The sequence below is a fragment of the Nematolebias whitei genome, chromosome 3 (genome assembly GCF_014905685.2).
Source record: "Nematolebias whitei isolate Nwh7 chromosome 3, NemWhi1, whole genome shotgun sequence".
Lineage (NCBI taxonomy): Eukaryota > Metazoa > Chordata > Actinopteri > Cyprinodontiformes > Rivulidae > Nematolebias > Nematolebias whitei.
In genome coordinates this window covers 19,981,923-20,006,459 of record NC_056500.1, presented here as the reverse complement: position 1 = coordinate 20,006,459, position 24,537 = coordinate 19,981,923, and the positions used below count along the sequence as shown (strand labels likewise).

General features: G+C 40.0%; 2 protein-coding genes across 2 annotated transcripts; one reads left to right on the top strand and one right to left on the bottom strand.

Moving 5' to 3' along the window:
* Positions 1-1,074: 1,074 nt before the first annotated feature.
* hnrnpm (heterogeneous nuclear ribonucleoprotein M) lies at positions 1,075-9,850 on the bottom strand. The gene is made up of 16 exons (XM_037698082.1): positions 9,642-9,850; positions 7,865-8,046; positions 6,313-6,365; positions 5,628-5,635; positions 5,370-5,463; positions 4,907-5,251; positions 4,492-4,645; positions 4,336-4,385; positions 4,181-4,238; positions 3,075-3,203; positions 2,914-2,964; positions 2,775-2,843; positions 2,576-2,677; positions 1,915-2,486; positions 1,787-1,838; positions 1,075-1,448 (listed from the first exon to the last, which is right to left on the bottom strand). Exons 1-16 carry the CDS (start codon positions 9,695-9,697, stop codon positions 1,285-1,287), a joined length of 2,139 nt encoding a protein of 712 aa, XP_037554010.1. The 5' UTR covers positions 9,698-9,850; the 3' UTR covers positions 1,075-1,284.
* Positions 9,851-10,318: 468 nt separating this feature from the next.
* dmap1 (DNA methyltransferase 1 associated protein 1) lies at positions 10,319-15,337 on the top strand. Its single transcript, XM_037674632.1, has 10 exons — positions 10,319-10,699; positions 10,867-10,958; positions 11,125-11,320; positions 11,464-11,622; positions 11,726-11,893; positions 12,056-12,241; positions 12,551-12,622; positions 13,295-13,367; positions 13,831-14,180; positions 14,834-15,337. Exons 1-10 carry the CDS (start codon positions 10,604-10,606, stop codon positions 14,891-14,893), a joined length of 1,452 nt encoding a protein of 483 aa, XP_037530560.1. The 5' UTR covers positions 10,319-10,603; the 3' UTR covers positions 14,894-15,337.
* Positions 15,338-24,537: the final 9,200 nt, after the last annotated feature.

Sequence of the window (24,537 nt, the reverse complement as noted above, 5' to 3'; positions counted from 1 at the left end):
ACCTTTGATTCTGATCTTGGTTTTTCTAAACATTTTAAGAACATCACTAACAGCATTTTTTCAAATTAAGAACATTGCCAAAATCAGAGCATTCATCTCTTTAACTGATGCAGAAACTCTTATTCATGCCTTTGTCTCTTGACATCCTGATTATTGTAACTCTATTTTCTGGTCTGCCCCAAAGTTCTCTTAATCGCCTTCACCTAGTACAAAACACTGCAGCCGAGTTCTCACAAGATCCCATAAATATCAGCACATCACTCCAGTTCTTTCCTCATTGCATTGGCTCCCTGTGGATTTTAGAAATGACTTTAAAATTTTATTTTGTTTATAAATCCCTGAACTGGTCTTGCGCCATCATATCTGAGCTTCTTACCCCCTACATCCCTTCTTGCAATCTCAGAACCTTAAATCTGTTATTACTTTCCACTCCCAGAGCTCGACTGGTGACAGGAGGGAGGGCTTTTATGGTCAGGGCTCCTAATTTGTGGAATGCTCATCCTTTAATTAGACAGGCCTCTTCATTGTCCTTTTAAATCATTAGTTAATAAGGCTTTTAATATCTGAATTTCTTTCGTTATTTTAATTGATTTATTATTACTTTTTTCTATTGTTTTGATTCATGTGAAGCACTTTATTTGTATAGCACCTTTCAAACATGTTATAAAGTATTATTATTAAATCCCAGCCCAGAGACCTTGGGGGTGGATGTTGCATGTTCTCCTTACATGCATGTTTTTTCTCTGGGTACTGTGGTTTCGTCCCAGTCCAAAACCATGCACGTTAGGCTGATTGGTGAGAGCGAATGGTTGTCCGTGTCCCTGTGATGGACTTGCGACCTGTCCAGGGTGTACCTCACTTCTCGCACAGCGATGGCTGGGTATGAGCACGTGACCCCATGACCCAAAAAGGAAACGGGTAAAAGATATAAAAAGAACATTCAGAGTACACCTGCATGATCACATTTTAGTAAAACCGAGCATTAACACACAATAAAGTGTTTAAAACAAAATGATTTTTTTGTTTATTTGTTGAGATTTATTTATCAAAACATAGAACAAAGGCAATGTCAGGTGAAGCATAATCAAACAAAAAAGAATTAAAAGTTTGTTCTCTAAAACACAGAATACCAATATGAGTATAAACTAAAAACATTAACTTGGACAAGTTACCAACTAAAATAATTTTCACTAACATCTACTAAACCAAATATGGAGAACAATTCTGACCTTGCAGAGTAATTAGACATTGCTGACTAAAACTGTCAGATGTGACATGTGTGAATTAAGCGTTTCTATCAATCCTAACATCAATCTCTCTTCCGTTCAGGCGATAGCCGTTCATGGAGCGGCAGGCACGCTCAGCAGTTTCAGGGTTGTCAAAGCGAACCACACCACAGCCCTTGGATTTTCCATTTTCCATCTTGATATCAGCATACTGGACAATCCCTGCACAGGAACAATAAATAAATAAATGAAAAATGTGTGACTTTTATTTTGAAAACAACTTTTTTTTTACTGTTTATGCGTCACCCCCCCCACCCCAACATGTCGCACAAAAGATGTCTCAGGTCAACGCTTTTAGATTTTGCTTTCAGAAATTTTAAATCCTAGTTATACAATTTGTTGATATAAAAAGGTTCTTAATATAAAAAGAGCATTGCTAACAGGATCCACTTTAAATTGAACTATGCACTTTCAGGTTCCCAGCCAAGCAACACACCTACACTTTGGATCGGAAAACATAAATCTCATTTATTTTTGAGAAACAACAAAAGCTGTTTTACCGCATGTATTGAACGTGTCCTTCAGCATCTTCCAGGTGAAATCAAATGGTAGCTGAAAAACAAAATCCAATTTAAATATCTTCAAAATCAACAGGGAGCTCTAGAATGAACAGAATGTGTGCACTTACATTTCTGACAAAGATCTGGCATCCTTTCCTGAGATTGCTTCCCCCAATTCCAGGCCCTCCAACTCCCCCGAAAGAATTTCCTCCAAACCCACGATCCATATCACCAGAGCGATCAAACTGACCAACACCTCCAGATCCCATCCGGTCCATCCCAGAGCCCATGCGGTCAAAGCCACCAGAGGAAAAGCGGTCAAGGCCTCCGGCAGATCCCATGCGATCGAAGTTGCTTCCCATTCTGTCGAGTCCAGTGCTGCCCATGCGATCCATGCCAACTGTGGAGCCAAAATCCACGTTGGACCCCATGCGATCCATATTAGATGGGCCTAGCCGGTCAAATCCCCCAGGGCCAATGCGATCCATGTTAGATCCCATACGATCGAGGCTTGGTCCAAGCCTATCCATACTGGAACCCATCCGGTCCATCCCTGAGCTCATACGGTCGAACCCAGATCCCAGCCGGTCCAGGTCAGACCCACGATCCGTCCGGTCCATGCTCATCCCACCAATGCGATCCATGTTACTTCCAAGGCGGTCCATTCCAGAGTTCATGCGATCCATACCCAGGGAATTCCCTACAAGAGAAATCCAACAAATAACACAAGATGTGATTAAATGAACATGAGAGATTTACAGCTTTTAAACAAATCCTGAAAGTACTAACCCATTCCTCTTTCAAAGGAATCTCCAAAATTATTGCGAGACATTCCCATTTCATTTCGTCCAAAGTCCCTGTCAAAAGAGCCACCGATCCCACGGTCCATCTCTGACAACACAAGATATGAAACCATTAGAAACATCCAGCACAACGTGAAAAGCTCCATGCTTGTTTTAGTGTTCATAATGTCACAATATCTACTTACCATTCATTCGCCCCATCCCTGAGGAACCAAAACGATCCATGTTGTTCATTCCGCCAAAGTTGTCCATTCCTGAAACAGAGAAACAAGTGGTTGAAAGTGATTATACAAAATAGTAAAGCACATAATGACATCAACTTACCTCCTCCTCCCATGCGACCTCCCATGTTGCCAAACCCCATTCCATCCACTCCTGCACATGAAAACAGTGACAATGAGCACTCCAGTGATTTAAAATTTAGGAGTAGCAAGAATTTTTTTTTACAATTAAAAATAAATAAATAAAAACACTATAATAGTTACCTCCAGGGCCCATGATTCCCATCCCTCCACCACCACTACCACCACCACCACCACCACCTCTGTTGAGCATTGTTGCATCAATAGGCTGACCACCAGGTCCAAGGCCCAAACCAACACCGCTTAGCCCACCTGGTTAGGAAGAAAAGGGGTAAAATTGTACATCTTTTCAACATAAAAAAAACATGTATGGTTGACAATACTAATTGGATACATTTCATCGTTCACAACTGTTACACATTGCATGGAAAGTTCTTTAATGAACCTCAACATTGGTGCATTGTGTATACACATTCAATTACGTTTTCTACAGTGATGCAAAAATGGTGCCAACACTTCCTTCTTAATAACAGGTGGAAGGCAGCGATTTCACCACCTACTCAAGTGTGGCACCGCCTACTTTGACAATTTTTTTTTCTTCTTTAGGAGCTAATCAACACACAGGTGTGTGATAGTCACATGACCGATTTCAGTGGATCTAGCAGGAGTCTGGTCCTCTGGACATTCAAAAAAAAAGAAAGAAAAGAAAGTAGAAACGTTTCATCTTTCATCCGAAAAGACTTCTTCAGTCAGTCAATCAGTTTTCACCTTTTCAAAATTACTACAATTATTTTGTCAAAAAATAGTGTACCGGTAGTTTTGTTTTTTTTAAACAAAAAAACCTTTGAAGCTTTTAAAAACAAATCATTTACATTAGATATTTTATTTCAGGCTGAGACAGCTCGAAAAGACTGACTAGCTTTTTGTGGAAAAATATTAAAAATGTGTATTTTTAAGCAGGTAAATAAGGTGGTTGATTTTCTCCCTGAGAAACATGAACAATCATAAAGCCAAATGATTAACTCTTATTCAAATGTACACAATACGATGCTTTTTACGTTGATCAGATTTAACGATCTTGTCTGTAGTTACAGAAAACTAAGTGAAGTTTTTGAGCTGCATGAATTCAGCTGGGACTGCTGCAAGATCAAGAATAAAGATAAATCATTGTGAAATAATTCTTTATTAGATTCTTGAAAACGTATGTTATCTCTCTATGCATATCAAAAACACACTACTGAGACTTTTTTGTTGTTCTACTCTAAAATTAAAGCTTGGTGTATACTTACGGGGAAGTGCAGCCGCTCTGTCTGACTGACCAAAATCTTTGGGGATGGATTTTTCATCCTGTTAAAAAAACAAAACAAAACGCCTCATTTAAATGATGCTATTGATCTGATCATAAAATGGTCTGAAAAACTAAAAAAGAAAAGCAACTACGTACCAGTTTAACATGCATAATTCTGTTAAATAAGATTTGTCCATTGAACATAGCTGCAAAGTTACTAAGGAATATTCACACACACAAAAAATGAAATAGGAATGAAAAACAAATTTGATTTAAAACACAAGACAATCCTTAGCATATATTAAAGGATACAGACAGCTTGGACAGCTTCAATGGGCATTTCAAATGTGACTGTGCCCATGCCTCTGCTTTTTCCATCCTTGTCCTCCAGAATGTCTGTCCTTACCACCACACCTGCCATGCCAAACACCTCCTTCAGCTTTTTCCATCCAACTTTGTAATCAAGCTGTCAGCAGAAAAATACAAGACAATTTCACATGAGATAACTTTCATATGTTTTGTACCCAATTAATACAACTTTCAAAGCTGAAATAGTTATGGATGATTTTGAACGAAAACAGTTGTTTTCCAGGTTTGTATTATTTTATTTAGGTTTCTGATTCAAATTAAATTTTAAAATTACTTTTACTCCTTTAAGAGATTTCATGTTATAAAACTTAAAATCTGTTCAAAATGATGACAAAAACAACAAAAATAAGGAGCTCACATTTGCCACAAAAATAGTGCTTCCAATCCTGCCATTTTGGAGACCGACAATGATCTCGTTAGGGATGTTTGGGTTGTTCATCAGGCTGGGAGGAATGTTGACCATGGGGCCAGCTGGTCCTGGTCCTGGGCCCATACGATCCATGCCGCCCATGCGATCCATACCTCCCATGCGATCCATACCTCCCATGCGATCCATACCACCCATGTGATCCATACCGCCCATTCGATCCATACCACCCATTCGATCCATACCACCCATACCCCCCATTCCACCACGGCCTCCTGGGGGACCCCCAATATGAGACTTGTTCATTTCTCTGTGGGCAATGACACCATCAGGGTCCTATAAAACAAAACAAACAAAAACAAAAAAATCATCTCAAGACAATCTACAATTAAAATATAACCACAATTGCAAAAACCACCAACATTTGCTTTTCTCATTTTTCCATGCAATGTACCTCTTTCACTTTAAGGGGTCGCCCATTGAGGTTGTGCTTGTTGACCTTTTCCACGGCTTTCTTCATTAGTTCTTCAGTCCTAAACTCAACAACCCTAAAAGAGAGAAATCAACTTAAAACTAATGGATGTGTATTGCATTCTGGTTTAGCAGGTAGCTGTACAGTCTAAGCAGGACTAGATTTAGTTTACCGGTAATTAAACTCGCACATATAAAGAACTACAGTTGGAAATTGTAATAATAAATTCAATGTACTTACGCACAACCCTTTTTGATTGTAGCAATCAGAACAGCCAATGCAAAGTAAAAACAATGACAATTAGTAGATGTAACCTTTAAAAGTCTAAATGACATGTAGTAAAACAAAAAATGTCATGCTCAAGCAAAATTTAAACACACAAGCCTATATAGCCTTGGCAACAACTACACACAATGTACTTTTTTTCACCCAGTCACTGATAAAAGGCAACTGTAGTAAAAGTCGAGGGCAGTTTTCAAACATCCAAAGGGAAGAAACTCCACAATGAGAATGGGGCACACAATTAACATATTAGAGAGCCATTTTCCCCAGTAAAACCAATCTATTAGTTGGTTGTGTTTAACAAACCGTCTAACATCTTTGTAACAACCTCTTGCCAACTAAATCCCTTAAGATCATAAGGAGCAATTTCAGCAACCAAAGGGGACATTGACAGCTAATGTAATCCACGGGATTGAATACAAGAAAAGCTGAAGTACTATTTAAGAACATCAACCCTTAATGATGGCCTCTAATCAGTGCCACAGACGACACCAAATAAACACACCTCTAGCATGTCACCATGTCGGAAACTCCACCGGGATTCTTTATCTGAACAATTCCCAACAACGTAAATAAAGACCCAAAGCTGACAAACACAGGTTCGTCTAGGCTTAATCATAAATTTGTATGTATTTGCACTTACCCTGGATTTGCCTTCTGCGTCCATTAAGTGTTCCACGTATGTTACCTCACCCACTAAAAATCAGATTCCAGAGACGACACACACCAAGGGGAGAGAAGCCGAGAGAACAATGGGGGTTTAGAGTAGAAACAAGGAGGGCAGCCGTTGACAGTGAGCTCAGACGGCTAGTCTTCAGCCTTCCCCATTCACCTCAGCAGCACAATATGGTACAGGTCTACAAAAAATAAGCTCAATTTTTTTTAACAAAGAATTTAATAAAACTTCTTAGTCTGTCCTTGGTAGAATGCTCTCAAAACACCAAGAGGAAACCAGGTGTTAAAATGTTCAACAGCCTTCCTATTTCGACATAATAGGGTGAACACCACATGCTACATAAGATAATTGACCATACCTTTTAACGTTAGGAAAACCCCATACAACCCTTCAGACCATTTCAGTTCAACCGTACATGCACTTTTGTCAAATTTGACCATTTTAACCTTCAAACCACTCTTCCATAAGCTGAAAAAAGTACTGATAATCTTGATGACCACCTCTTAGAAGAAGGATGCTTCTTTAACAATATTCCTGAAGTTAAATAATTCATAAAATTCAAAAAATAAAACATTACATATTTAGCGATCAGAATTTCGGTTCAACATCAACCCCAGCCACATCAATGTTCAAGGTCACGTGTCTGTTCACCAAATGTACATCAGTGACCGAACCTCTGAAGACAAGGACAGTACAAAAGAAGTTGCTTTATTTTGTAGACCTGTACCCCAAAGAAAGCCCCCGCAAATAGTTGTGCGTGGCACAACATGGAGATCTGCTGAGAAAACTTTGCTTGTCAAGGTCACACCTAAAAAAGAAAATGCAATTTAACTCAACAGTTGACATCAAACGAATACCATGTCCTCCTCCTCAAAGTGACTCCCTTCATAACTTGAAGCAAATGTTCCTTTTAGCTTGAAATGAATGATTCAGTTGATATTTCTCAATATCCTATAACTAAACAACTCTTCATGTAAGTAAATACTAAACTATTTGAGGAATTCAATGTTGCTACATCACAAAACATTAAAAGTTTCAACAATGTAACATCACAGCCTCAACATTTACTAATAATTACATATTCCAAAGAAAATGAATCTATTCCTTGTTTCAAAGCCAAATGATTTAACTACACACACAAAAAAAATACTAAATTTTTCCATTAGCAGTAGAGAATAAACATCTCAAATTCCCATTCAAAATCCCAAGCCATGAGTTTTACAAGTTAGGACACCTGTTTTACACCTTGTTTCGCAAAAACCTCAAAGGTTTAATGTAGCTCTATTCAATCTGACATCCAGGTTCACAGCACTGGTACAAGTTTGCAGCATCCAGTTAGTTGTTGGACATGTAAGAGCATCATAGTCCAAAACTTTTGTTCAAGAAAACTTCCACTCCCAAAACTTCTTCAAAAATGAAGCGGTCAAACAAAATGACCCTGGATGTTGACCCTTATTTACTTTTTATATCATGGTCAAGTCTCATCGGTTTGTGCCTCGCAATTCCTAAAACACCTTACCTATTTCTTTCATCAGGTCTTTGAGGGTTTGCCATTTTACATCATAGGGGATGTTACTGACAAAGACACGGTATCTTTTGTTGACATTGCCGTAAGGTTCAAAACGACCACCTCCACCTCTCTTCTGGGGTCTCTCCTTCCTGCTTTGAATGGATTCATTCTTGGGTGTTCCATTCATTTCTCTGCATAAAGAAAATAAGAAAATAATTAAACCATATTAGTTACTCGTCTGAATAAATAAAAAAGTCACTGCAATAGGAATGCGTGATATAAACGGTACACGGTAGAAACGATTAGAAATTTAGCCTACGATAGAGATCTGTCTTTTACCGGCTAACCGCAGTAATGCTGTGTCTGATGTAAAATCAGAGTTGTCAGATTTAATCGTTACTTTTTTTTGTTGTTGAAAACTGTGCGTAAGTGGTGTTAAAAGTATTTTCTTCGAGAGCTACAAGCTAACTATAGCCAGCTTGCCGTATTCGGACGGATATGCAAAACGCTGCGTTCCATCGAAAACCCCCCCCCCCCCCCCTTGAAAGTTAATAATAATAATAATACTTTATTTATAAAGCCCTTTAAAACAACCACAGCTGCCACAAAGTGCTGTACATATAAAATCATAAAAAGTTAAAGTAAGCATTGGTCCGCTTTAGAGAAACCTGCTCTCTGATCTGTGAAAAGAATGCCGTGTTGTGTGATTTTACTGCGAGACCCTCTGGTCAAAGCCACAGATTCATTTTGTGTCAGCTCTCCATTAAAGCTGAAGGAGGCGCCAACTAGAGGTTTGGAGGGTGAAGTGTTTCAGTGTAAAATGCTGCTCTGTTGCTGTTCATTTCTTAAGTGAGAAGACTGGAAACTGTTGAGATAACAACATATTATTTTGTTTAAAACATATGGCTAAAACTACATTTGATATCTTTTGCACTTCAAGAAAGAAGCCCAATACTTGATTTGTTTATTGTTTAAAAACTCTGGACCAGTAGTGGAATTTTCTTAATTCAAAATAAATGATGGCAAAAGGACACCCTATGCTTTTTTTTTTCATTCCTATTCCAAGTTTTATACCAAAATCATATTGTGATATATATTGTTATCGCCACCCTTCACAATACATATCGTGATATGATTTTTATGCCATATCGCACATTCCTACACTGCAATACACTTACAAATAGCTGGAATATCTAAGTGAATAATCTAAATTAAAGTGGCTTTTAAAAAGCATAAAGTGAAACAAAAGCACTTTAACTGCATGGTTCTCCTGTGTACTTAAAACTCATAAATTTGCTGCGTATTTTTTAAATGTAACTTGCACATTAGCTTGGACACCTAGCAGGGCTGTAGTTCGTTTGTTCATGGCTGAACAAAAATGGCTACTACGAGGTCACATGGCGGCGTGAAGAAGGCCCCTATGCCTCACTTTAATTTCTACTAAGCGAATAGAGGAAAATCTAGATAAGAACGCACAGAAAAGGTTTGGTACCCATTATTTTCTTGAAATTAATCATTCTGAAGAGCTTGTTTTATCCCAAACTTCGAATCGACCTTCATAGACTGATATCTCCAGTAATTACACGGACCCGCATGCACAAGTGACTAGTCGGTGGATGAATAAAACCGAACAAGACGCAACGAACTGAAATTATATCTTATCACATTTTGGTTAACAAAACAAGCGTTATATTAGTTCTGCTTAAACTAGTGACACCCAACGAAATATTTGAAGTGGGTAGGGGTTGGCTAACCTAGCTAGTCGCAAACAAAGACATCGACTCACCCCTTCTGCTGCGACTCGGCTGCAGAGTTGATCGTTTCTTCCTGCTCGTTGGACATTTTTATTGCGAATGAGGACTTAATCAAACCGCGATTAGTTATACTAAAATAAAATGATTGTTATTACGGAATCGACCGGCTGTAATAGCACAAAACGTTCTTGACTATTACGAAAATGGCGGACTACGGCGCTGCGCAATTAAAAAAAAAGTAGGAAACACTTCCGGTAAATGACATTCAAAATAAGTGCACTCATCTCCAAAATATAATAACAACATAATATTTATGAAACTCTTATTATTCGCTGAATCAACATAAGCAAATGTATATATTTAAAAATTTTACTGATTGGTGCTTCTAAAAATAATATTTTGCACTTGAAGAAAACAAAGAAGGTTGTATGGAAATTCTCCCATAGAGTTGTAATGGTTGTGTTGTGTAGTTGAAGAGGGAAAAAAACTACGAGTACACAAGTTTTTCTATGATACAAGTGGGTGACGCTTCTTCACAAACACACCTTTTAAATCATAAACGCTCTGCACCAGTAATAAAAACCACTAAACAAATAAAAACGCTGAGAATAAAACGTCGTAGACTCAGCCATGCCACTAGGTGGCGACTGTCCATTTTTGAGTCAGTGAGCCTTGGGCGGAAGTAAAATCCATTTTAGCTAACGCACCATAGCTACCGAACCTACATCAATAGATCGTGTTTTTCCTTGCCATCTGTGCAATTTGTATCTTTCCTATACTTAAGTGGTAATATTATGAAACAAATATAACAATACTATCGACTTCATATTTCCAGGTCTTTAAAGCAAAGTAGCTGGCGAAATAATTCCGTAAGTTTAGCATTTTAGCTAGCATCGTGATCGAAATGAATGAGCGCTAGTAAAGAATGAACGGTATCCACATTTGACAGGTTGTGAAGTGTGTTTATAGGCAACATACCAAATATAATATAACAATGACCACTGGTGCTGATGTTCGGGATATTTTGGAACTGGGTGGAGGGGAGAACGATGGTCCCATCAGCAAGAAAGACCTCATCAACTCGGATAAGGTACGAAACAATTCTATCGCGTGCTTTACTTAACCCTGTTATCCATTGAATTTAATTGTATTTGGAAAACAATAGGCTAAGTCGATAAGGGATGACACATTGCGTGCTAATTTTTTTGTTTTGTTTGTTTCACTCTAATTTTCTGTATTTTGTTTCTCTCGCTGCAGAAAAAAAGCAAGAAGGCAACAGAGACTCTGACCTTCAAGAGACCTGAAGGAATGCACAGAGAGGTTTATGCACTGCTGTATTCAGATAAGAAGTGTGTTATTCAAAAAAAAAAAAAAAGTTTAACGCAAAATTGTCAGTTGTAGAAGCATGCATAACAATTTTTGTAATTATTTATAACTAGATTTCTTGAAGACAATATCACAATTTATGTTTGCGCTTTTTGGAAATTTAGTCACACTTTTCTTGTTTATCCGCAGAGATGCACCTCCTCTGCTGCCTAGCGACACGACTCAAGGTTATAGGACTGTCAAGGCCAAGCTTGGATGTAAAAAGGTTCGTCCCTGGAAGTGGATGCCTTTCACAAATCCAGCTCGCAAAGATGGAGCCATATTCCACCACTGGAGACGAATGGCAGAAGAAGGCAAGGATTACCCTTTTGCTCGTTTTAACAAGGTAAGATTGGCTGGTCTGTTTTGTAGTACAAATACAAAGTGTATATAAATATGTATATACATACTTACAACAACCCATCTAGTTTTCTTCTCTTTGACTTGCCTCACATGTTTTTGCTTCTTATTTTCTGTTTTCTTTGTTAGACAGTGCAAGTGCCAGTATATTCTGAGCAAGAGTATCAAATCCATCTCCATGATGATGGCTGGACTAAAGCCGAGACAGACCACCTGTTTGACCTGTGCAAGCGCTTTGACTTACGTTTTGTAGTTGTGCATGATCGCTATGACTACCAGCAGTTCAGGGTAATTGCTCAATCCCTTACCTCCTGAACTATTACAGAAGAAAAAGAAATCCCAAAACTAAGGCATATATTTGTGTTAATTTTCCTCCATTTAAAATGTTTAGAAACGCTCCATAGAGGACCTGAAAGAACGATACTATAATATTTGTGGTAAGCTGAACAAGATCAGGGCAGCATCTGGGACAGAGCCCAAGATGTACATCTTTGATGCCGGCCATGAAAAGCGCCGCAAAGAGCAACTGGAGAAGCTGTTTAACCGCACACCTGAGCAAGTTAGTAACTTTCAAATTAGATGAGTGTTGTAATGCAGCTGCTAATAACTGTAAAATTACTAAAACCAGAAAAAGACACTCCAAATGTCATTGTTTGCAATGTTTGTAACTCGTTTAATGGTTTCAAGTATAAAAATTGCACCTTCTTTGCTTTCCCTGCAGGTGGCAGAAGAAGAGTATCTTATTCAGGAGCTAAGGAAGATTGAGAACAGGAAGAAAGAACGGGAGAAGAAAGCCCAGGATCTGCAGAAGCTCATAAAAGCAGCTGACACAACCACAGAGTTGAGGCGAGCGGAAAAGAGGGTTTCTAAGAAGAAACTTCCTCAAAAGAGAGAAACAGAAAAACCGGTGCGTGAGCAAAGTTGTTCATTTCTTTTCTAAATTCTTAATAATTGAAAAACGATGCAAAAAGCATTATTACTTAAAAAAATAGATTTTATTTACGTATCTTTGAACTTAATAAATCGTTTCATATTTTGTGTAAACAGTGATGACCTTGAGATTTTCATGTGTCTAGGTTTGTGTTTAATTGTATAAAAGCATCAGATGAAAGCTAGATTAAGATCCAAGTCTTTAAATTATATTTTCCATGTCCCTCCAAAGTTCAAAAAAGACGTGCTTATTGTCATTTTTTATATATTTATCTTTTTGTTCCAGGCTGTTCCTGAGACTGCTGGCATCAAGTTCCCAGATTTCAAATCAGCAGGTGTCACACTGCGCAGTCAGAGGGTGAGTGTGTGTCCTCGCAGGTGTGTTACAAACACAAAACAAAGTCACGGTGTCAATTTTAAATCTCTTCTTAGTTCCATAATCCTTATTTGAGAATTTAAAAACATTTCTCTCAGACAAAAAGAGAAGCTGAAACGGCACAGATCGAGAATGTTTCTGTAGCTTTTTATCAAATACAGAAACTCTGTGTTGTGGATTTGACTTTAAAATTATTAAAAAAAATTAAATGTTGTGAAAGATCAACATTTTTTTTTTTTTTTTACCCAGTATTAACATCAGAAGAATGATAGCTTTATGTTGCAGGTGATTTATGTGACTAACTGGGGGTTGACTTTAGGTACCTATCTCTTTATTATTGCTGCAATGATTAAATATGTTCCTGAAGAGCTAATATCTGTAAAACCAGCAAGATGACCCTTATTCATCTTAAAGACTGATGAGGAGCTGCTGCTCTCAATGGAAAATGCATTAGCACAGCTAAAGAAGTGGAGAGCCCTGTAGCTAATCAGTCAGATAGAGTTCAGTGGATAAAGACGTTTTGATCTGGCCCACTGAAGTGCATTTCATACGAATTAAAAGCTCTGAGGTGAGGCTGTTTATCCTCATGTTTCTAGTACCTTAAATCTCAGCCCTGTGTTTGTGTGTGTTTCTCTGTGTGTTTGTGTTGTTCAGATGAAACTGCCAAGCTCAGTCGGCCAGAAAAAGATCAAGGCCATTGAGCAGATTCTGGCAGACCAAGGAGTGGGTGAGTATGAATAAACATTAGTAATTTACTAACATTGCAGAGTTTTATATTTTCAACATCTCTCTGCACCAAATATTGGCTATAGTGCATCAGAAAAAAAAGACCACTTTTTTTAAGAACTGTGAAACGGAAAAATCCAAGAAATATATAGGCATTTAAGAAAAAATGGCGCATGTAAGTTGTGGTTTAACACCAACGCCACTTGAACTACATGCAATAGCTTTTAAGTGTTATCTTTGTGTTTTAGTAGTCAATATTGTTGCATTGTCCTTTAAATTTACTTAGCAGCAGAATTAAACTGGTAAAAAATGTGTTGCAAATCTCAGCTGTTTGCACCCTTGTATGGTGCATCAGGTGCTGAATCAAATATTGTAAGAAACAGTGTAAGACATCCTCCTTATTGTAAACTTCTAAAAATGAAAATCTTTTGTTGATCTCATCTTGCCTCTTTCTTTGGATATAGATCTTAACCCCATGCCTACGGAGGAGATCGTACAGATGTTCAACGAACTTCGTAGCGACCTGGTGTTGTTGTATGAACTCAAGCAGGCCCACAGCAATTGTGAATATGAGCAACAGATGCTTCGGCATCGCTATGAGGCCCTGCTGAAAGCTGGCAGTGCAGCCAGCTGCGGAGGTACCACAGGTGGAGGTCCAGCAGGCGTCCAACAGAGTGGGGAGATCAGTGCCATAAACAGTACGTCATCTGCCCCTGGAGCTGAAGCTCAGTCCTGGCCCAGCGCAGATGATATCAAGTTGGAACCCAAGGAGCAGATCATTGATGTTGTGGGTGCACCTCTTACCCCTAACTCGGTCAGTGCACAGTACTAAGACGTTATTTAAAAAAAGACTTTGTCAGTAACCAAGTGAAGATACTGTATGCACTTTAAAATAAAAAAAGTACACGGGAAGCCTTTTGAGCTATGAGATAAGAAGAAATGAGACAGGAACTGAAAATGGGGGTTTATTGTAGGTGATTTTGCCATCGCAACATCAGTTGCTTGTTTACCTAGTATTGTGCAGTCAAAACTTAACCTATGATTGCTAAATATTAGTATATATTTTTTGAGAAACTACTGATATTTGTGTGTTGCAAAAAAACGTAACACAGGATCAATCTACAGGAGACTTTGAATGATAAATCGGTTAAAAATCAAGTATTTGCTGTAATTGTAGTTGATTCCAAAGGTTTGTTTCTATCATTAGATGTGATATGTTATGAGAAGGCAGGGAGCAATCTAGGGTTTATATGTATGAGCTCACATTGACAATAAAAAAAAAAAAGATTGAAGTTGTCACATTATAACAGTTTAACCCTTTTAGACCTGAAGTGATGAAAGTATACAAAATTTAAAGCCATTTATAAGAAGGCGTGCCTGTTATCAACTGCCTAAATGTGTTTAGTCCTTCACAGAAGATGAGCTCTGACACACTGCAACATGACTCTCTGTGAATTCCATTTGCAGCGCAAACGGAGAGAATCGGCTTCCAGCTCATCTTCAGTGAAGAAAGTGAAGAAGCCTTGATGGGAACCGCAGCCTGTGCACTCTGGAGGACAAATGACTGTGTTACTTATTCTGATGACGGTGGAGTGCCCATGAGCATTATGGCTGGACGAGACCGACACAACTGAGCCGGTCACCACATTATTGCAGATGCACCACTGACACACAACTTCTCACCTGCTAACGAGACCTCTCCAGATCCTCCTCATCTGGCTGTGACAAAGGCAATGACTGAGTGACATTCCATTCCATTACGGCTCGTCTCCCTGCCTCCAACCGGTTGGCCATAGATGAGGCAAGAGCAACTGTAAATTGCCAGGCTGAGCTAATCGGGACGGGGTGAAGAAGGTGGGAATGACTGGGTAATTGAAATGAATTGGAATGAAACAACAGAGTCGGGGAGTGGGAGGACCTCGAATCGCTGTACTCATTTGAGCCATCTGATGTTTTTTTGTAGTCTAATCATCCCATAGTGTTTACAGGAAATGTGTTTTCGTGTTAGCCTGTAGTACCGGGTCTTTCAGTGCCTTTTGTTCTCTCATGGAGGGCACTTTCATGTTTCCATTCTTTATGTTGGACTACAGAGGCCAATTTATGTTTGTTCTCCTCAGGTGAGCTTGAGGATGTCAATTGTTCAATAAATATCAAGAGTCCTTTTTTTTTTTCTAACTGCACATAGAACATGTTTGTGCCCTGCGTTGTTTAACATTTCAACTTTTTTGTCGCTCCATTTCAGAGGGTCTTAACTTAGGGGTAATAGGTGTTGAATACACATTTGTTCAGGAAATTGTTTGATCCTGACATTCTTACCTTACCTGCCATCTAAGTTAAGTGACAACTAATGACTTCATTAATATGATAATTAAGCACTGCCACTGAAACTTCATTAGGTTTCCCCCTCATAATGTTGCTAATTGCTTGTCAATTATGGTGTTTAGCCTCCTTAGACATTAATTTCTATGCAAATTGTGGATATGTTTGCCTGAAGAGAGGAGCTCTGTGATGTGGGCTTACAAGTACTTTATTTTTTATAGCTGTACACAAATGGATTTGCAAACCAGTAGACAAATATTAGACATAAGGTGAAGTTGGACCTGAAAGAAAAATTTAGGTGAAAGATATGTTTGTTTATCCATAAGCATTCAAAACAAGAGCTTGTAAACATTATGTAATGTGGAAATTTGGGAAAATGCAGATGCAGAAAAGCAATGGTTAAAATAAACAAGATTGCTAATAAGCAAATCAAACGAGCAAATTGATAAAACAATTACTGTATACACTTTTAAAATTTTATTTTACTTTTTTTTTCAATTTTGACAAAATCAAACATTTTGTCATCCACCAGCATTAAAGGTGAGTTGATAACATAATTGGTTTAGTGATGAGTTCATTATTTGTATAACATTTGACTCCAGGTCTCCTTGATTTATGTGTTATGGTCATTTCTGGGGGTTGCACAGTTGGTAGAGCTGCCTCTCAGTGAGAAGGTTGCTGGATCGAATCCTGACGGGGTACCTTTTTGGTGGAGTTTGCATGTTCTCTCCGTGCATGTGTGGGTTTTCTCCATGTACTCCGGTTTCCTCCCACAGACCAAAAACATGCATGTTAGGCTGGTAACTAAATTGTCCCTAGGTGTGAGAGCGTGAATGGTTGTCTTTTTTTGTTTCTGTGTAACTGATCTGTCCAGGATGTCCCCTGCCTCTCGCACAGTGACTGCTGGATATGGGCGCCAGTGACCCCCACGACCCTAAATAGAAGAAGTGGGTAAATATAACGAATGGATGTTCATTACTGTATTACAAAGTAACATTTTATTTAGGTGATTTAGCTAAAGGTCCGTTATCTTCTGCTTCCACAGTCAGGTTGTGGGGGCAGCAGCTTGAACAGGGAGGCTCAGACATCTCTTTCCTCTTCCAGCTCTTCTGGGAGGACCAAGGCATTCCCAGGCCAACTGACAGTCTCTCCAGTGTGTCCTGGGTCTTCCCCGGGGTCTCCTCCCAGTCAGACATGCCTGAAGCACCTCCCTAGGGAGGCACCCAGGGAGAATCCTTACCACAGGTGAGGGAATGTAGACTGACCGATAAACAGAGCTTTTCCTTACAGCTCAGCTCTCTCTTCACCACAACGGACCGGCACAGAGTCCTCAACACTGCGGACGCTGCACCAATCCGTCAATTTCATCCATTCTTCCCTCACTCCTTAGCAAACCCCCAAGATACTTGAACTCCTCCATTTGAGGCACAACCTCTCCCTCGACCTGAAGAGAGCAGAAAGGTAGTCAAGAAAATAAAATAAAAAGCTAATTATCAGCATTTTTCTTTCAGAACCTTTTCCCAACTTTCGTAGGCAATGCACTTAGAAGTTGCATAATCTAATCAGTGCAATCAATCTGATTTTTATTTACAGCTTAATGAGCGCCGCTGAGGTTACAGCAGCAAGCCCATCACCACATCGCTGTCCCTTTGATTGAGATGGAGAGAGGAAGAGTGAGAGAAGGCAAGTAAACATGGATAAAATGGATTCTCTGTGTCTATATTTCATGTTGAAAATTGGCTCATAAATCCAGTGGTTTGATCTATGGAAGCGGTCATTGCCTGAAAAAACCTCCGTAAATGTGTAATTTCTCCCTTGACAGAACACAGCCGAGAGGCTATCTTTCTTTTGCCTCCTCCTCCTCCTCCTGCTCCCCTCTCCCTCTCCCTCTTTCAGCCCTTCTTCTCTGTCTTTCATTCTCTCTCCAACATCCTGCTGTTGGATTAATGCTCCCCCCCTCCCCTCACTTTTCATGCCCCTCTGATATCTTCTTTTCATCACTGCTCATACATTTATCAAAACTAGGGCTTCTCTACCTCTCAGTGTCTAAAGCCATCTTAAGTTATTTGGTAGATCTCATAAGATAGACATCAAGGATGTGGAGGTTATTAATAAATACTAGTGCAAATAGAAAACAGGAACGTATCATCAGCCAAGTGTGAATGATAAACCCAGTAACCCCAGTTTGGCTCTTTCTGACATAAACTCCATCCAGGCTACAGTTCTGTTACACTGATGTGAAAAGCATGAGGCAGAACACTACTGGAGACTGTCTTATAATGTGGCAGAGCTGGGATCTCTTTATCAAAGCCAGGCTGAGGCTTTAATCACGGCCTAAGAGGTGCGCTGGCTTTTTATCATAATTGAACTGTAGCCAGGCTAATCGCAGGCATACGTCACTGTCGGTGTCGCTCTGCTGCATGAGCTGGGGAACCTGGTGGAGGTGATTGAAAACACAGTTAAGAGAAAAGATGTGAAGTGAGAGACATAAAGTGGGCAGCGGCAGGTAATAGCAGATATGATAGAACGCTGCTGAAATACATCACGCCTCGAGGTACCCGCTGATGTGTCAATGATTAGATTCCTCTATGGCAAAGTGCTTTATACCCATTATGTCACATGCAATCACTGATTACTAGAAGGTAGAAATGTAGGAATTGTACATTAATGTGAGGATTTCCTCTAGCGTTTGGCACTTACTGTATATGTGTCATAAAAATGCCCAAAACAGACTTTGGCCCTCATGCCCCTCTCCCATCTTCCCGTCTCTTTGACTTTCACCTCCATATGTATTTAGGTCACCTTGAGGGAGAAAACTTTTAATCATCGTTCCACATCAAATCCACCTGTGCCCTCTGGGATTCCGAGCTGCAACAAAAGGGGGGTGGGAAGAAAATAAAGTGCCCACAGGGCTGGACAGTAGATGTCATTTCCACTGGATTTTTTTCCTGCTTTTGCTGGTGGGGGATGGCCTGCTGCAGCACAAACCCCATCACTAGTGCTAAGCAGTGCTTACAGCTAGGCATTAACCCCACTGTCCACTCTCCACATTCAGGGAGCAGGAGAGAAGTGGAGTAGAGAGGCCAGAGTGACTAAATCTAGACTTCTTTTTCTCCAGAACTGTGTTTCTCTTTGGGACATCTGTCTTTCATGCTGCCCTACCTGATCAGGATGGGGAGTGTGAGATGAACGATTTATAAAGGACAAATCGGACTTGCCAGTAAAAATGCAGTGCAAGTTAGAATCACTTTTTGTTCTAGTTAAATTCAGTGTTTGAGAGATCTTTGTGCTGTAATTTAGGATAAAGGTTCAGCCTGATCCACATATGTTTATGTGAATAGTTTATTAAAATATAACTGTCCAAAAAACATGAAGGTAATGAAGCTGAATCACCGGCCATTTTGCATTCAAGAGGTTTAAAACAAATATTTCAGTGATCTATTAATCAAAGTGTGTGTTGGGCATGACTCGGCAGCTACCACATTATATTTTAACTCAGTATTTGTCAACTGAGTTGTGTTTGTTAAGACCTTTTGTACCTTTTGTAGCCATCTTGAATTGTGTTAACTCCAACACTTGTTACTTTCTGTACGTTGTATTAAAGTCTGGTCAGTGATATTTGAAATATTTAGCTAAGAAAACAGACAAGCAAAAACACAAGTGCACACACACACATATATGATCACTCATTTTACATGACAGTGTGCAATAATAACCTAGAAATCCACCAGAAGATGAAGGGACTGGCAAAAACATTAAAAACTAAGGAGCATATACTGAGAGAGATTTCAGTGCAGGTGAGATGATAAAAAACAATAAACAGTTCCACCATCTTGTAATCCTGAGGCCACAAGTTCGAGTCCAGGTTGGATCAGGAAAGAACGACATCCAGCGTAAAATCTTTTCCAAATCTCATGAGTTGGCTTTGGTGACCCCCAGCTGAGTGGAGCAGTCGAAAGAGAAACAACACATTTTTGTGCGTTATATATATATATATATATATATCATAAAAACACAAAAACAATGATAAACAATGAAATAGTAAATCAAATCACTGTGTTAAGTATCCATGAATACAGGTGTGTTTTTAGGAGAGATGTAAAAACGGGGAGTAATGTTGATGGGCAAGATTGTTCCAGAGTTTAGGGCCAATGTCAGGAAAAGCCCAATCTCCTCTAAGCTTCTGGTTTTTGATAAAACCAAAAGCAGCTGGTCTGATGATCTCAGGTCATAGAGGTTTGAAGGTGCAAGACCATTAATGCACTTAAAGGCTAATGGGAGAATTTTAAAATCAATCCTGACATGCACAGGGAGCCAGTGCAGGGAGGACAAAACTGGTGAAACATGCTCAAACCTGTAATTGCATGCTGACTCTAAAAAAAGCCAGGTTGGGAAGTCTGAGCTCCACTCTGCTCTGCTTTTGGCGCTCAGAGACAAACCAGTTTGATTTGATTTGTCAGCGAGAGACAGAGAATCTGAACAATATGTGACAGAGTTACTTCGCCAAAGCAGCGCAATGAATGTCTCTTTCTCTCTTTAACTGCACAAGTACAATTGCAACAGAAGGAGGGAGAGAGAAAAAAAATCCAATTTACCATGTGGATCCACAGCTGTCACAGTGAGGGAATTAAACATTACCCATAACTCACTAGGGCTGTTGAGCAGGTCAGCAGAGGGAAGGGATGGGAACATCACTCTGGGGTGCAATAACAAAGGATTTTAACCTATGACTCCTCCAATAATGCTTTCAGTAGAACATCCCCCTCACCAACAGAAGCTTTCACCATACCGGTTAACAATCTCTGGTCAAGTTGATGACTCAACTCACCAGTTAGTTCTCATCACTCGCATATCCATGTTCCACAAACCAGGAGGAAATCGGGGTCTGTTGGCATAAACACGATGTTTTCCAACCAGCTGAGTCCTGAAGCAGTTCATGTGATGCTCCATAGGGGGTTGGTAAGATACTGCAGCAGCTAGACGTCCTGGTGTCATCACCCACACACGCTGACTACTTTGCCTGGCTGGCCCGCCACCACCAGAGCCTCAATTACCTGACTGACGTTTCATTAGTGCCTGCAGCTGATCCCGTGGCTGAAAGGCAGTGGGGCGCAGAGGAGCATGGAGCGAACCCGAGAAGAGAGTAGGGGGTGTAGAAGAGGCTTCGATGCATTACATTCTCCTGCGCTGTCAGTGTCACAGCTCTGGGTACAGCCACACAGCCCACTCATTACATTGCCGTCATTTAGTTCATGCTCTTATTAAGTTGGACTGTGTGTATACAAAAATAGAGCTGCATGGCTGGGTTTTATCTGGTGACACCGGCACTGAGATGACATCCCCAAACCTGCCCTGGATTGTTGGAGGAGCTGAGAGGTGTGAGAGGCTGTGGGTGTGTGTTTGTGCAGCAGCTCAAGGTGCCTGCGAGACAAATCAATCCGGTGCATGTATGTGTGGTTCCTGCACATCTTATACCTGGGTTTGTGACAGGATGTGTGTCTTGTCTCCAGCCTTGGGGTTAACACAGGCCATGTCAGAGATGATCCAAGGCGGAGCCGAGGGGGGCTTAGTAAGACCCCCAGCCTGAGCCTCTCCACACAGCCCACGCTTGGCTGGCCTCTCCTTCCCATTTGTCATCCCGGGCCAGTAAAACCACCGGAGAGATTAGGGCAAAGCAGAGGGACTGGAGGAGTAGCAGGAATAAGAGGATCAGTTAAGCTATAAACACAGACAAGTTTGTGTCTCTCACCCGCTCTGGCACAGTGACAGTTTGTAATGGCTGTCAAAAGTTCGCCCCGCGCAGTATATCTTTCTTTAAACAACACTGCGGTGCCTGACTATACCACGTGTCAGCAAACAACATCGGAGCTGTTATTAGTTTCATCAAATGGGTTAAAAGCAGACTCATGGGCAGAGAAGAGTTAACTGTATCTATCGACCCGTATTGACCCAAGCTAATGAGCCATGAGTCAGTGAGGCGCTAAAAAATACAAAGATTTGACTTTAATTAGAATTCTGGAGCACAAAGACCATTAGTCAAATCTTGCAAGCTTCTTCATTTCCATATTTTTGAATATTCTACTTAATTATGCAACAGCGAGGTAGATGAGAAGTTTTAAGAAAGTCTCATAAAGTCCTTATTAAGAGCAGAGGGGATTAATGGCAGTTAATATGAGGGCAATCAAACATTTAATGCAAAGGCCCTCCTGCAGGCAAACACTATTTAAATGAGTCAATTAGACATTCATTATCTTGGAGCCTATAAGTAGAGGCAGATCTGCATAAATGTTGGTGCAGAGTGTCGCTCCCCTTTTTAACAGGACAAATGAAATATTAAAAAAGTTAACAAGTCTGACGTAGAATATGCACAAATATTGATGGCTAGAGGGCTGGTTACATGTTGTCATTGAATCAGGGGGAGAATGCGCGATATCCATTGGAGATTGTCTCATAAATCATAATTATTGAGTTAGCACGAGCTCTCCTCCCAATTAGCCATGTAGCATTGTTGAAAAGGAATGAGAGAGGAATGTCCATTATAAAATCCCATCAAATCTTGCATATGAACACATTCAGGCTTACTAAACGGTTCTCATGCTGATGAACCTCACTACAATAAGCATATGCACTGTATACCTGAAAACATACATATTCTGCAGAGGACGACTTAAATAATGTACCAAACTATGTAGATATATCACTGTCAGGACCTACTCCCCCCTCCTCATTCTCCTCTAATCCCTCTTTCTTTCTCTTTCCCTCCATCTCTGCTTCCACTCTTGTCAGTTGCCCCAGCACACAATTACTGTGTGTGATTGCTATCAGGTGGGACGGTCGGGGAGGCTCCCAAATTAGGGCCTAAATAGGATTTCCTACATGGCGAAGGGCACAGGCCTGGACATGGTAATGAAAGACTATACATCACAATCAGTCCGACAATCCTATTCATACTGCAACACATTACTCTCACTCCTCATAATTATAGAGGGGTGACAGATGGGCCTGTGAGGCACGACATAGGAGGGGCAAGAGTAGAGAGGAGGCAATGGGAGGTGGAGGCGTCTACTGGGAGAGCAGTGACATGATTCTTGAGTGGTTTATTCTGTGATCTCTTGATACCTGGACTGACCAGATTATAGGTGGGAGTCAGTTCCATCGCCATCACACAAACAATCTGCTGTAGATTTGTGTTGGAATTACATAATTAAAATAAAAAAAATAAAGGAGTTTTGGTCATTTCTTTCTTCAGGAATGATTCTTCCAATGGGACAGGGTCCACATCTTCCATCAGACTGACTGACACAAACATAAACACACATTAAACACCCTCCCTTACACAGAAAGATGTGATGAGAAGTGAGGGAGGGTGCAGCTTCGCGATCAATACCTCTAGCAGGAATCAGCGATGGGAAGAATAAGACAATGGCCTATCAGATTGAGGTTGACTTCTCCTTGTGTGTGTGGCAGGCCTGTGACAATAGATTGGCCCAGAAATCCGATGGCACTCTCCGACAGAGAAAAAAATGAGGAGACAGATGAAAAGAAAGATTGCTAATGCTCTTCAAGCAGGCATTTTAATCTGTGACAGAAGAGGGATTTGGTGAAAGCCATTATCAAACAGCCACCCCATCGCCTCACCTTCCTTTCTTCCCTTTTTGTTCTGATAAGCAACCTTATCGGACTGCTTTCGGGGGGTGGGGAGAAAACATGATTGTGTGTGTGTGTGTAAGCATCCACACTTTTGCATGTGTTTGTGTTGCAAAATAGGAAATTCCAAATGCGATGCATTGGATCCGAGAAAGCTTTCGTTTATTGATGTAAATCAACTTAAATAACTCAATCAAATGACAAACACTGCAAAGTGGATTCAGGTCACAATAACCCATTTCACTAAAGAAACATTTATGACAAAAAAGGAAAAAAAAAGAGGTAGGTTGTTTCATGCATTCACTGCTAAGGCCTAAAGGAAGAAGACAACTTGATTTTGTGTTCAAGAACCTTTACCTGCAGATAGTGCTCATCTTTTGATTGCATCGCCTTAAAGAGCAATGAGAAGAAAAGGGGTCTGCAGTGCACACCCCAGGCTGCATATTGAATATTTTGACTTGCAGTTGTTCTTCATGTGCAGTCTCTCTCTTCTTCAACTTTACCTCCTCCCATAAAACACCTTAATTATGCTTTTTTCAAAGTTTTTCATTGAAGAACTCATATTTAAATATAGATTCAGATTCAGAGATTCAGATATTCTTTATTGTCTTTTGCACCACATGTGGTACATGTGGTGGAACAAAATAATGTACACAGAGTCCCAGTTACATCCAACAATAAAATGTAAAATAAAAACAGTAATGAGATCTAAGATATAACTTCCTATATATATACATATCTATAGCATTAGACTCCTTCCTTTTTGCAATCTTTAAGCCAGTTTGCAACATCTGTCCTCTGGAAGGTGCAAGAGGCTGATTCCTGTGAGATTGTGTGTGTGTGTGTGTGGGCACGTTCACATATTTGCATGAGTGAGGGCTTTGCAACAGCCCATCAACACTTGGTGTGTCTGTGTCTCCTCAACATTGTGTCCCTTCTATGATCTGAACAATCAATCAGGGCTTGTAGCTCATTAATCACCACACAGTCACACATGCACATATGTGTGTGTGCACACACATACACACCTTTGGGATCAGGGCAGGCAGTGATGAACAGCAGGGTTATTTTAGTGGAGCACTAACACCTGAACCGCCGACGAGAAGTGAGAGCATGACATGTTCATGGCCTCAGAAAACTGCAAGACCTAAAGCTTATCACTCTGAATTAAATGCCATATATATATATATATATATATATATATA